The sequence below is a fragment of the Galeopterus variegatus genome, unplaced genomic scaffold (genome assembly GCF_000696425.1).
Source record: "Galeopterus variegatus unplaced genomic scaffold, G_variegatus-3.0.2 Scaffold80, whole genome shotgun sequence".
NCBI lineage: Eukaryota > Metazoa > Chordata > Mammalia > Dermoptera > Cynocephalidae > Galeopterus > Galeopterus variegatus.
The window spans coordinates 716647-729611 of NW_007726191.1; the positions used below are offsets into that span (position 1 = coordinate 716647).

Below are 12965 nucleotides of genomic sequence, written 5' to 3' on the forward strand. Positions count from 1 at the left end.
TTTTTTTTTTTTTTTTTTTTTTTTTTTTTTTTGTCTTTTGTCTTTTTCCGTGTCCGGCAACGGATCGCAACCCTCAGTGTTGCCCCCGTACCGGACCGGGGACCAGCAACGGGATTGCAACCCTCGGTGTTGCTCCCGCGCCTCGCTCAGCCAGTGAGCGGGAACCGGTCTGTATGTGGGATCCGAACCCTTGGGCGGGAGCGCCGCCGCGCTTCCCAAGCGGCGCACTTATCCAGTGCGCCACCGGGCCGGCCCTGATGTTACATTTTTATAGTCATAAATTGGTTGATTTGTGAGAAAGAGAGTGACGCTGGGAACCATCTATTCCACCATCTTGACCAGAACTCCCATTTTGAATGTTTAGTGACTTGTTTTGTAAATTGATGAAACTGATGAAAATCAAAATTCTTATCATTAGAGAGAAATGAGATTGGTATTAATTGACTCAATTTCTAAAGCTCTAGGGGTATACAACAAGTTTTGCATACTTCGGAAAATTCTGGTCACATTTGGACTCTACACTTGGATGATTGATATTAGCATATCAGGGTTGCAGGAGGCCTTGGTACTTGGATTTAAAAAAAAAAAATCATCTAGGGCTGGCCCGTGGCTCACTCGGTAGATTGCGGTGCTGATAACACCAAGGCCACGGGTTCGGATCCCATATAGGGATGGCCAGTTGGCTCACTGGCTGAGTGTGGTGCTGACAACACCAAGTCAAGGGTTGAGATCCCCTTACCGGTCATCTTTAAAAAAAAAAAAAAATCATCTGTAAGCATTTATTAGATTCCTAGTATGTGTTAAGCTCTATACTAGGTGTTGAGGATAAAAAAATTAAGAAGACATCATTCTTGCTCTCTAGGCAATCAGTCTAGCTGAGCTTAGTAATATGTTACGTTTACATGGCATTTTAAAATTTAATCTAATTCCCCATGCATTATCTCATTTAATCTTTACTGTAATACTCTGAAGCAGATACTATTGTCCCCATTTTACAGATAAAACACTTAAAGTTTGGGGAAGTGAATTTGTCATACTTCAGACAGACCATATACCCTAGACAGAGTGTAGTCTTATTTTTTAAACACAGAGTTCTTTCTGACATACTGTGTGAAGGTGTTTATAGGTATTTTTATTCCAACAGAATACAATAAAAAAAAGATAGACTGGTTCAACCAGAGAAGTGAACTGTTATCTTCCTTCCTCCAACAGGATGTGATTGACACAGCATGTGAAGTCCTGGCAGACCCTTCTCTTCCAGAACTGTTCTGGGGAACAGTAAGTATGTCATGTCAGAGGGAATCATGTTGAGACATTCTTCGGAGCAAAGTAATTTATCCCTTACTTGGTGGTAGGTTCTATACTACATATAGATTTGTATATTCTCATTTAATCTTCCCAAAAATCTATAAAGTAGATACTACATAGATGTGAAGTGATTTGCCCTAGGTCACACAGCTAGAAACAGCCAGCCAGCACCCAATTCTTGCTGACTTGTGCAGCCCAAGCCATTAACCAGTGTGTTAACCTATCTTACCTGCCACGTCTTTTTTCACATTATCAGTTTCTTAGGCACCAGTATTCTTGCAATTCTTGAAAGTACTCTTAGGGGACTGTAACTGTATCTTGATAGTTGTCAGAATACTGTAATTTGTTATAGTGAGAATCTGGCTTTGGAGGGAACAATTTCTCACCAGTACTTGGTCTTCGCATTGAAAACAGGCTGAAATCTTAAGGTCAAGCTGGTAAATAAATCTGTTTTCCCTTGTACTATAGCCTTACTGATCTGTCTATATGTATTACCCTCTTCTTCCTGAGATGCTATCCAGTCTTACAGAACCACAGTGTTCCTGGGAGAAGCTGGTATGAAACAGTATTTAGATTGAGGATCTGTTGTTCATCTATGGTGTCTAAATGCTGACATATTTGTTTTTGGGTAGTTTTCACTTTAGTGGAAACAAATAATGCAAAGGTGAACAATGCTGTCTTCAGATAGAAAAGATGGCTGGGAAGAGGTCACTGAATAGAGTAGCAGCCTCTTTTCAGGTCCGGACTGATTGAGTTGTTTGACATAATTTTTCAAGAAATACGAAATATGAAAATATGAAATATGGAAATATGAAAGTCTTAAATTATTAGGGAGGGATGATATCTGCCTAAAGGAAGGATTAATTTTAGATTTTCCTATGATTTCTGGGCAATTCAGAGATAAGTAAATTTGTGGATAATGTAAAGATCAGAGGCTTTTCCTCTTCCACCATAGGAGCCAACCTCTGGTCTTGGGATCATTCTGGATAGTGTATGTGGAATGTTTCCTCATCTCCTTTCCCCGCTCCTGCAATTGCTCCGAGCCCTTGTATCAGGGAAGTCCACTGCCAAAAAGGTAAGTTGTTTAGTCAGATGCCTAAAGAGAATTAGAAATACTTTTCATTCATTATTATTTTTCATTCATAAAGGATTCATTATGAATCCTATTGGCTTTTCCATGTTGAAATTCCACTGCCATGACAAGTTAGTCTGAAGTTGAATGGAAGATGCAAAAGATAGTGCCTTAATTCTATAACATTAAAAAAAATCTTTTATGGAATACTACTCAGCTATAAAAACGAATGAAATACTGCCATTTGCAACAACATGGATGGACCTTGAGAGAATAATATTGAGTGAAACGAGTCAGGCAGAGAAAAAGAAATTTCACATGTTCTCACTCATTGGTGGGAGCTAAAAAACAAACAAATTAATTCACCCACATACACACACACAAAAAAAACGGGGGGGGGGGGGAAGAAGATATAACAACTATACTTTTATGAAGTTGTTACAACAAGCAAACGGAAAGGACATTCTTGGGGGGAGGGGAGAGAGGGAGGAGGGAGGGAGGTGTCGGTGATGGGCCATAATAATCATATACATTGTATATTGACAAAATAAAAATTTAACGAAAAAAAAATAATAAATAAATAAAAATCTTTTTATACTGTGGGAGTAAGACTAAGTATAAAAGTTGCTTAATATCTGATTGAAGAGAATACTAGATTTAGAAATAAATAAATAAGGCCGGCCTGTGGCTCACTTGGTAGAGTGCGGGGCTGATAACACCAAGGCCACAGGTTCGGATCCGATATAGGGGATGGCCGGTTTGCTCACTGGCTGAGCGTGGTGCTGACAACACCAAGCCAAGGGTTGAGATCCCCTTACCGGTCATCTTTAAAAAAAAAAAAAAAGAAAGAAAGAAATAACAACAACCAGGTGGTACATAGTAAATGTCATTTGAGTAGTAAAGACCATACTCAAAAGAGTGTTCAGGAGAGATAACCATCTCTGTGGAGTGAAGGGAGACTTGAGATGGTTGTTAAAGAATGGTGATGATTTGATGAGGAGAGCAGAAGGCAATTCTAAGAAGAGTCACAGTGGTGGGCTTGTAAGAAGTTTGACAGTCATCACATACTCAGTCTGACTGAAAGAGCAGAAGAGCAGATGTGGAAACTCTTGCATGTCCCATAGGTGAATGTGTCACTGGATTTCTTTCTGCATGTTGGCAGGTGTATAGTTTCTTGGATAAGATGTCTTTCTACAATGAACTTTATAAGCACAAGCCCCATGATGTGATCTCCCATGAAGATGGAACTCTTTGGCGGAGGCAAACACCCAAACTCCTTTACCCACTTGGTAAGAAAATGAGATCCTTGGTAGCCCCTTTTACAGCATCCTCTATTTAGTCCCCATCATTGCTGTTTAATTCTATTATGTAAGGTGTCTTTAATGCAGTTTCTTCTCTTCACCATCGGTGTTGATTCATTGATACATAGAGTCAGTTTCTCTCTTTTTAAATTAACTTTTTACATCATTAGATTGTTTTATTTTAAAAATACTGCATGTTTATTATAACAAGGTAAACAACACAGAGGTATATTTTTATAAGTCAATCTGTCTTCAGTCCTGTCTCCATCTGATAATCAATGTTAAGAATCTGGTGTATGGGACAGGGTACCTGACGCAGTCCCTTCCCCCACAGGAAAAAAAAATAGAATCTGGTATCTGTTCTTTCACATATTTCTGTATACTCTCACAAACTTCTTCTGCAAGTTGATTTTATTACATATGGCTCTAACTCATTCTTTCTAGTAACTATATAATTATCCTTGATGTTTTATAATTTTTTCTTTCTTCTTCTGAAGGACATTAGACTGTGTCAGGGTTTTTCCACTAGAAACAGTGCTGCATTGAGTACATGGTGCTTTTATTTTTAGTAGATAGAATCCCCAGAATGTGATTACTGGGCAAAAGGGTATATACACAATACAAATTTTGAATAGATGCCCCTTGATAGATGAATGAATAAACAAAATGTGGTGTATACGTATTATGGGATATTATCCAGCCTTAGAAAGAAAGGAAATTCTGATACGTTACAATGTGGGTGAACCTTGAAGACATGCTTAAAGTGAAGTAAACCAGTCATAAAAGGACAAATATTGTGTGATTGTGCTCATATGAGGTACTTAAGGGTAGTCAAATTCATAGAGACAGTAGAATGGTGGTTGCTGGGGGTTGGGGGAGGGAAGAATGGAGAGTGAGTGTTTCATGGGTACAGAGTTTTAGTTTTGCAAGATGAAACAAAGTTGTGTGGATGGATGGTGGTGGTGGCTGCACGACAGTATGAATGTCCTTTATTGCCACTGAACTCTACACTTAAAAAATGGTTAAAATGGGAAATTTTATGTTATGTATATTTTACCACAACTTTAAAAATTAACAATTAAAAATTTTTGAGTAGAGTTAAGTTGTAGAAAAAGGTTGTAACAATTAATTTTCCTGCTGGCAGTATGTAAGAGTGACCAGTCACCACATTTAGGCTCATGTGTATTCCAAGTGTTCAAAGAGCAATATATAGAGGAACAGACATAACTGTTCTAATCCTGGTATCACCACTGACTCAGCCAGTGGTCTAGGCACCAATAGTCCCATGAGGTGGTCTTCCTGTAGTCATCACATGAGTGGAAAACCACTCTGCACTTAGCTGATTTTCAGACATCTGAAAAGAGTCACTTCTCCAAATGATAAGAGAGATTTAGTTTTTGTAATGGAAAAAACTGTAGGAATGTTAGCTCCTAAGAAGAGAGTCTAAATAGCTCTGTGTGAGTAAATATTGGTGTATGGTAGAGGAGTCACCTCTTCCTAACGTGTCCTCAGAAATTAGACCGATTTCTCTTCCTCCCTTCTTCAGGAGGTCAGACCAACCTTCGCATACCTCAAGGCACTGTGGGCCAAGTAATGCTGGATGACAGGGCTTACCTGGTACGCTGGGAATACTCCTATAGCAGCTGGACTCTCTTTACCTGCGAAATTGAAATGCTGCTTCATGTTGTTTCAACTGCAGGTAAGGTCAGCTTTGGGAGACATCACTGTGGGGAGGAGAGAATGGACATGCTTGGAGGGTTTGGAGAATAGAATTTCAAGGTAAAATTCAGATCCATCAAGATTGTGATTTGTCTGATGTATTTATCTGGGTCTCAGAGACTGTTCAGTAATCTGAAAGAGTTGTTTGCCTTGAGGTCACAGGCTGTCTTTTCCCCTAGATGTGATTCAGCACTGCCAGCGGGTCAAACCCATCATTGATCTGGTCCATAAGGTTATTAGTGCAGATCTGTCGATAGCAGACTGTCTCCTGCCCATCACATCCCGCATCTACATGCTGCTGCAGCGGTGAGTCTCTCATAGCCAACTCTTAGCTATGTGGCAGAGCTCTCAGCAGGAATTCTCCCAGTTTTCAGAAGCCTGGCTACACACACACTGGGTTAAGGTCCACACATGTTTCTCTTTGGGAAGGCCTGGTGTGATACCTGTCTCCAGCTGAGGGTTTTCCTATTTATATATCCCTGCTGAGAGGAGGGACTTGGGAAGAGAGAACTGGAAAATATTTTTGATGGAACCAATTCATTTGATTGAGTGCAGTGCACTGTTCTCCAACCAGGTTAACGACAGTGATTTCCCCCCCTGTGGATGTCATTGCTTCTTGTGTCAATTGCTTGACTGTTTTGGCTGCCCGGAATCCAGCAAAGGTGAGTCTTCCCAACAGCCAAAAAATGGAGCACTTGGTATATACCTGAAGATATGTGGACATTTAACTCTTTTTTTTTCCCTTCTTAGGTCTGGACAGATCTTCATCACACAGGTTTTTTACCATTTGTGGCCCACCCTGTCTCCAATATGAGTCAGATGATTAGGTGAGCCAGGTCTGTGGGTGGGTAGGCCATATTCCCTAGTGAGAATCATATGATTCAGTTCTAGCCTAGCTTTATTAGTGTATATATATTTTTAATAACAGGACAGTTTACTACTTATAGATCCCAGAGAAAAGAGAGCAGCATGTCTTGCATCCTCACTGGGAAGGGAGGAGCCATCTGAGAAAAGCAGGGTCAACCAGCAAGTGGAGAGCAATATAGAGAACAAGGAATCTGTGGTCCAGAGTCTTTATTGGAGTCCAAGTATTAGCAGGTAGATTTCTTTTGAGGAGTTTTAATTGGTGAGTTTAGACCAAGCAGGCGTGAGTTTTGTGCAGTCATGCTGTGACTGAGAGGTTGTCACTATGACATGTCCACCCAGTGTATGTGGACTGTGGAGGTCAGTGGGGTAAGTCAAGTAGGTTTTATCTGATAGCTTTATTAAAGAAGCTTCTCTATCACTAACTCTGTGCACTCCTTGCCTGTTCAGCCCTCTGATCAGAAATAGGAGAGTGAGTAAAGGACAGGCTAAAGGAGACGACGGGACACCAGGCACAGTGCTACTCTTCTCTCTTAGGGCAGCACTGGTAGTTCACAGTTTTTAAGCCTTAGAGAGAGAGAGAGTGAGAGAGAGAGAGCGAGAGTGGTTTCTCATCCAGCTGCGACCACTTTAAATATGTGGGAGTTTACTTCCCAGCCTAGAGAATCTAGAGGTGTTTGGATCTAGGGATTTGGCATCCCATTCTTAAGGCACATATACTCTACTTTTCCTTGTTTTGAGGGTTCTTGAGCTCGCCCAGTAGACCAGCTACCATACACAGGATCCCTCCTACTACCTTAGCATTCTTACCTTGCTCTCTCTTGCTTATAAGACAGAGATGTTTCCCTGATATTCATTTGATTTTTCACTTTAAACCTCTTGGGGAAGTATATCAATAAAACCTGTTCTTAATGTTTATGATGGGTATAAAATTGCCTAGATTTGATTAATTCCCTTGCAGAGCTCTCCTGTTTTATGCCTGTAACATCTAGACAATAAGAAGAATGTTCTGTGATTACAGTTTTTTGAAACCTTGAAATTTCCCCATCATTTTTTGCCTCTGCTTCTCTGTCTTTTCCCAGTGCGGAGGGAATGAATGCTGGAGGGTACGGAAACCTCTTGATGAATAGTGAACAGCCCCAGGGCGACTACGGGGTCACTATTGCCTTTCTGCGCTTGATCACCACCCTGGTCAAGGTACAGTCTGGTCAGATGATTCTGAAATAGTTTCCCTGTTCCTTGCTTCTGTAGTTATCTTGAATGTAGGCAAAACAGTTGACCTGAAGTTATGGTGATAACAGTTTCTATGTACTGAATACCAACTATGTGCCAGTTTGTTCTGTAGGAAATAATTATGTGAACTTATTTAATACTCAGAAGGCCTATGAGTTAGAACTGAAGAGGCCATATGGGTAATGCAGTGACTGTCAAGCTGTTTTGACTAGCCCAGGATAATATGTACATTTTATATCATGTCCCAGTACACACAGATGTGTTTGTATACTCCTGAAGCGGAGTTTCATGATACAACATTTAGTCTTCCGGTATAATGTGAACTCAGGTATTTTCTATTTAGTTCCTTTTTTTTTTTTTTTTTCCCTTTTTTAAGTGAGTTGTGACCATAAGCTGATCTCGTAATCCACTAATGGATCACAACTCAGTTTGAAAAATACTGATATGGAGCATGGATTTTGGAGTCAGATAGAATTAGGTTTACATTTCAGGTTGACCACTTAGCAGCTGCATCTCCAAGTACAGAGTCTCTTATAAAATGGGAATGATACATAGACTCTACTTCATGAGGTTAACAGGGCTATGTATGAAAAGCACTCAGCACACTTCCTGTCTCAGAATCAGTGAATGCTTAAAAGAGAAACAAGTGTATATAGATAGAGATATATAGATGTTTATATATAAAAAAAGAGTTCTGAATTTTAGGATTAGGAAACTGAAGTTAACAAATACTATTAGGACAAAGAATTTTTTTTTTTTTTTTTTTTTTTTTTTTTTTGAAGATGACTGGTAAGGGGATCTTAACCCCTGGCTTGGTGTTGTCAGCACCACACTGGCCAGTGAGCGAATCAGTCATCCCTATATAGGATCTGAACCCAAGGCCTTGGTGTTATCAGCACTGCACTCTCCCGAGTGAGCCATGGACTGCCCCTAGGACAAAGAATTTTGGATATCACATCTCCTTTCTTGGTATTCCAGTGATGGGGTTGAGGTTAGGGATGGCTGTTGATCATGAGAGTGAAGCTGGTATTCTTTATCATCGATAGTTCTATATCCGTTATGTTTAAGGTACCTTCTGTCCAGATTTAACTTTCATCCCTCTTTTTCATGTAGGTTCCTTTTTTTGGTGTTGTCATATTGTCTTTTTAGTTGCTTTTTCTATTCTAGAGAAACCCACAAACTCTCATTTGAAGTAGAGTGTTCTGATGTTGTTTTTTCACTGATTGTCAAGGTTTGTCCAGATTTCATTTGGACCTATATATGGTATTGGAGTTAAATCTCTAGAATCTAAATGACTCTTCCTTAAATAGCAGAAGCCCTCACAACATGAGTTTCTTATAGGGGCAGCTTGGTAGTACCCAGAGCCAAGGACTTGTGCCCTGTGTAATGTTCGTGCTGAAGGAGATGCTTCCCAGCTACCACAAGTGGCGCTACAACTCTCATGGTGTGAGAGAACAAATCGGTAAGGACAGCATGGGTAGGGAAGACCTGGGCAATTTATGGCTCCTTGGAGATCTTCTTTCTCTCCTTGTCTTGGGAAAAGGGTCATCACACAAGGCCGCATTATTCCTGTGTCTTTTCTCGAGTCCAGGTTGCCTGATCCTGGAGCTGATTCATGCGATACTAAACCTGTGCCACGAGACAGACCTGCACAGCAGGTAATGGAGGGATGATTACTAGAGCTTGGTGCTTACCAAGGGAAGTTATGGGCTTTCACTATGCGAAGCCATCTCATTTCTTCCAGAGAACTCACCTTGGTTGAGCCCAGAGCTCAGTAATCTTTGAGGTTGATTTGCTTTCCACTGGCCTGTTTATCATTTCTCCCTGTGGAGAGAGAAGAGCAGATGAAGTGGGAGTGAGATTTTGTATATGTGTGTACTCTTATATATTCATCATTTGTTATGACCTTTCCAAAAGTTATGCATATTTATTGGAAAACGCTCATTCAGTGCAAAATGCCCTTCATAAATCAAATTCCTAGAGATGACTCTTGTTAAGAAGTTAGTGTGTATTCCAAGTTTTTTTTCTCTGCCTATACTGACTGCTCTGTGACTTTCTTTCCATGCCACTATACATAGATCTGTCTTGTTTTAATGATTTTGCACATTCCTTTGTATGGATTAATCACGTTTCATTTCAGTAAATATATGTGTTAATTGATGGACATTGAGATTGATTCTCATGGTGGTCTTTAGGATCAAGCTTTTTTCAGGAAAGCGATTCAGAGTGCCTTCATCTCACAGAGAGCTGTTCTGTATCACCAGTGTCCAGTTGGCTAGATCTACCACCCTAGCCCAGCTGGACAATGCCCTTTCCTTCCAGTGATCAACTTGACAGCTCCCTAGTAACTTAGAACATCTCTGTCTTTCAGTCACACTCCCAGCCTGCAGTCTCTCTGCATCTGCAGTCTGGCCTACACAGAAGCAGGACAGACAGTTATCAATATCATGGGCATTGGTGTGGACACTATTGACATGGTGATGGCTGCTCAGCCTCGAAGGTAGGGCTCTGTCTCCACCTTCCCCCATTTTTCTTTATTATGCATGCATGTTCTAAGAATTCCAGTTTAAGTTAACTTGCAGTAGCTTTCTTAAGACAACCTTGGGGCCGAGCCCGTGGCGCACTCGGGAGGGTGCAGCGCTGGGAGTGCGGCAGCGCTTCTGCCGCGGGTTTGGATCCTATATAGGGATGACCGGTACGCTCACAGCGCTCACTGGCTGAGCGCGGTGCCGCCGGTCTCAAAAAGGACAAAAAAAAAAAAAAGACAACCTTGTTCTTCCTAGGATACAGGCTTTATGTAACTTAGTGGCTGCTGTATAGACTGGTACATAGTAAAAGGAGTTGATTACTCCTCCTCTCTCCTAGTTTGGACGGGGGCCTCTAACAGAAGCTGTTGAACCCTGGGATTATTGTTGGAATCTAATTCATGAGAGCACATATATTACAAGTGAAGTCATGTTGTCTGAATCAACTTTGGTTTCCATTTGGCACCCTAGTGATGGGGCAGAGGGCCAGGGGCAGGGCCAGCTGCTGATCAAGACAGTGAAACTGGCATTCTCCATCACCAACAATGTTATTCGGCTGAAACCTCCTTCTAATGTGGTGTCCCCCCTGGAACAGGCTCTCACACAACATGGTATGTAGTTTTCTTCCAATCAGCAATATTTCTGCCCTGAAGTATATATTTTAGGCAGTGTTTTTGGACAGCAATGGTATTTTTTGATTAACTCCTTGAGGAAATATGGGAATGATTACCAGCTTCTCTCCTGGACTTAGAAACCAGAGGACTGGATCATACTTTATTTCTGCCTCCTATTAATGACAGAATAATAGTTACAAACACAAGTTCGAAGTCAGACTGCCTTGGTTCAGATTTTGGTTCCAGCAAGCTATGTGACCTTGGGCACATTATTAAACAACTCTGCCTAAGGTTTCTCACCTGTAAAATGAAAATAATAGTAGTACTACCTTGTAAGATTACAATGAAGATTAGATAAATTACTACACGTAAAACATGTAAAGAAGTTCCTGGTAGCTATTAGGTATTGGCTAGTATTACTCTGTGACCTTAAACTAGTTATTTAAATTTCTTTGAGACTCAGTTTCCTCATTTTTTAAGTAGGTGTTTGGATAATGTCCAAGACCCTTTCTAGCTATATAATTTTGGGGTTATAATGCTTTTTTTTGCATTTCAGTGCAATGCCTTTTTCTAACCTATTAGTACTTATTTTCTCCTAAATGTATTTTTGCTGTTAATGAATTGAACTGTTTATCTCCACATCCTGGCTATCCCTTTGCTCCTGAAAAAAAGAGAATGATAACCTGGGTTTGTTCTGGCACTCCAAGTGCTTGAGGGTAAATTCCCTCATATTTATGAGCTTTTTTGAACAGCAGCCTCTTTAAGAGCTTGAATGAGGTGTATTTGGTGGGTAAACTGTTTCTTGTGCTTCTTCAGGTGCCCATGGGAACAACCTCATTGCTGTTCTAGCCAAATACATCTACCACAAACATGACCCTGCTTTGCCACGTCTTGCCATTCAGCTGCTGAAACGTCTGGCCACGGTAGGATCCCACTTAAATAACCAGAGACCCAGGAAACTGACTCTGCTTGAGACCACTCTTGCTATCTCCTAAGAGAAGGAGCTAGCTAACTTAAACACACATATAAATATGTGTTTATATGAGGGATTTTTTTCCTAATCACGAAAGACATACATGCTCATTATAAAATATTTGTTTAGGGCCGGCCTGGTGGCGCACTGCTACAGTGCGCTGCTTGGGAAGCGCAGCGGCGCTCCCACCGAGGGTTCGGATCCCACATACAGACCGGCCGCTCACTGGCTGAGCGAGGGGCGGGAGCAACGCCGAGGGTTGCGATCCCGTTGCTGGTCCCGGTCCGGTACGGGCGCAACACTGAGGGTTGCGATCCGTTGCCGGTCACGAAAAAAGACAAAAAGGAAAAAAAATATATATATATATTTGTTTAAATATTTTAATAATATTTGTTTAAAAATATTGTTAAAATATTTGTTACAGATAATTGTAACATAGAACATTAAGGTACCCTGTGATCCCCTTGTTTCAAATATCCCTAAGGGCAGGTTGGTACACATTGCTCCAGATTTCTTCTTATCTATGTTTATGTATTATGTAAAGGTGTAAAGGAGTGTGTACTTTTGTTGTTTACAAAAGTAGAATTCCACTACACAATCTGTTTTGTGACTTTCTTCATTTAACACCATATCACGCAGTCTTTCCATGTGGCACATTGGAGCTAGTTTGTTTTCTCTCTCTCTCTCTTTTTTTTTTTTCTAAAAAGATGACCGGTAAGGGGATCTTAAACCTTGACTTGGTGTTGTCAGCACCATGCTCACCCACTGAGGTAACCGGCCATCCCTATATGGGGATCCGAACCCATGGCCTTGGTGTTATCAGCACCACACTCTCCCGAGTGAGCCACGCGCCAGCCCCTAGTTTGTTCTCTTAGATGTTTGCAGGGTAGGCTGGCCAGTTACCTCAGTTAGTTAGAGCACAATGTTATAACACCAAGTTCCAGGGTTCAGATCCCTGTATCAACCAGCTGCCAAAAAATATATATATATATATAAAATAAAATAAAACAGAAAATGCTTATAGGGCATACCATGGAATGGATACATCCTAATTTATTTGGGGTATTTTTGGTCTTTCACTATTATAAGCAGTGCTGCAGTGAACATTATTATGCATAGAACCCTGTGAAGTTTTGTTTGCAGTTTCTAAAAAAATAGATAGGTATAAGTGAAAATTTAAATTTTTATTAAATATTTCCAAATTGCCCTGCAAAAAAGATTGTAATAGTTTATACTTTCTGGTGTTTTTTTTTTTCAGGTGGCTGGCCAGGTATAGGGATCAAACAAAAAAACCGTGGACCTTGGTATTATCAGCACATGCTCTAACCAACTGAGCTAACAGGCCAGCCCCCCGTA

The 12965-nt window shown here is 40.7% G+C and overlaps 1 protein-coding gene across 1 annotated transcript in view; it reads left to right on the forward strand.

Annotated features, from left to right (window-relative positions):
- NUP188 (nucleoporin 188kDa) overlaps positions 1-12965 on the forward strand; it is a 59527-nt gene that overhangs the window by 34590 nt on the left and 11972 nt on the right. The window contains exons 14-26 of the mRNA XM_008579660.1: positions 1213-1278; positions 2264-2383; positions 3543-3669; positions 5228-5380; positions 5580-5706; positions 5975-6062; positions 6151-6227; positions 7347-7461; positions 8839-8959; positions 9089-9155; positions 9869-9997; positions 10494-10633; positions 11453-11559. Coding sequence (XP_008577882.1) covers positions 1213-1278; positions 2264-2383; positions 3543-3669; positions 5228-5380; positions 5580-5706; positions 5975-6062; positions 6151-6227; positions 7347-7461; positions 8839-8959; positions 9089-9155; positions 9869-9997; positions 10494-10633; positions 11453-11559 — 1437 coding nt within the window. The remainder of the gene's footprint in view (positions 1-1212; positions 1279-2263; positions 2384-3542; positions 3670-5227; positions 5381-5579; positions 5707-5974; positions 6063-6150; positions 6228-7346; positions 7462-8838; positions 8960-9088; positions 9156-9868; positions 9998-10493; positions 10634-11452; positions 11560-12965) is intronic.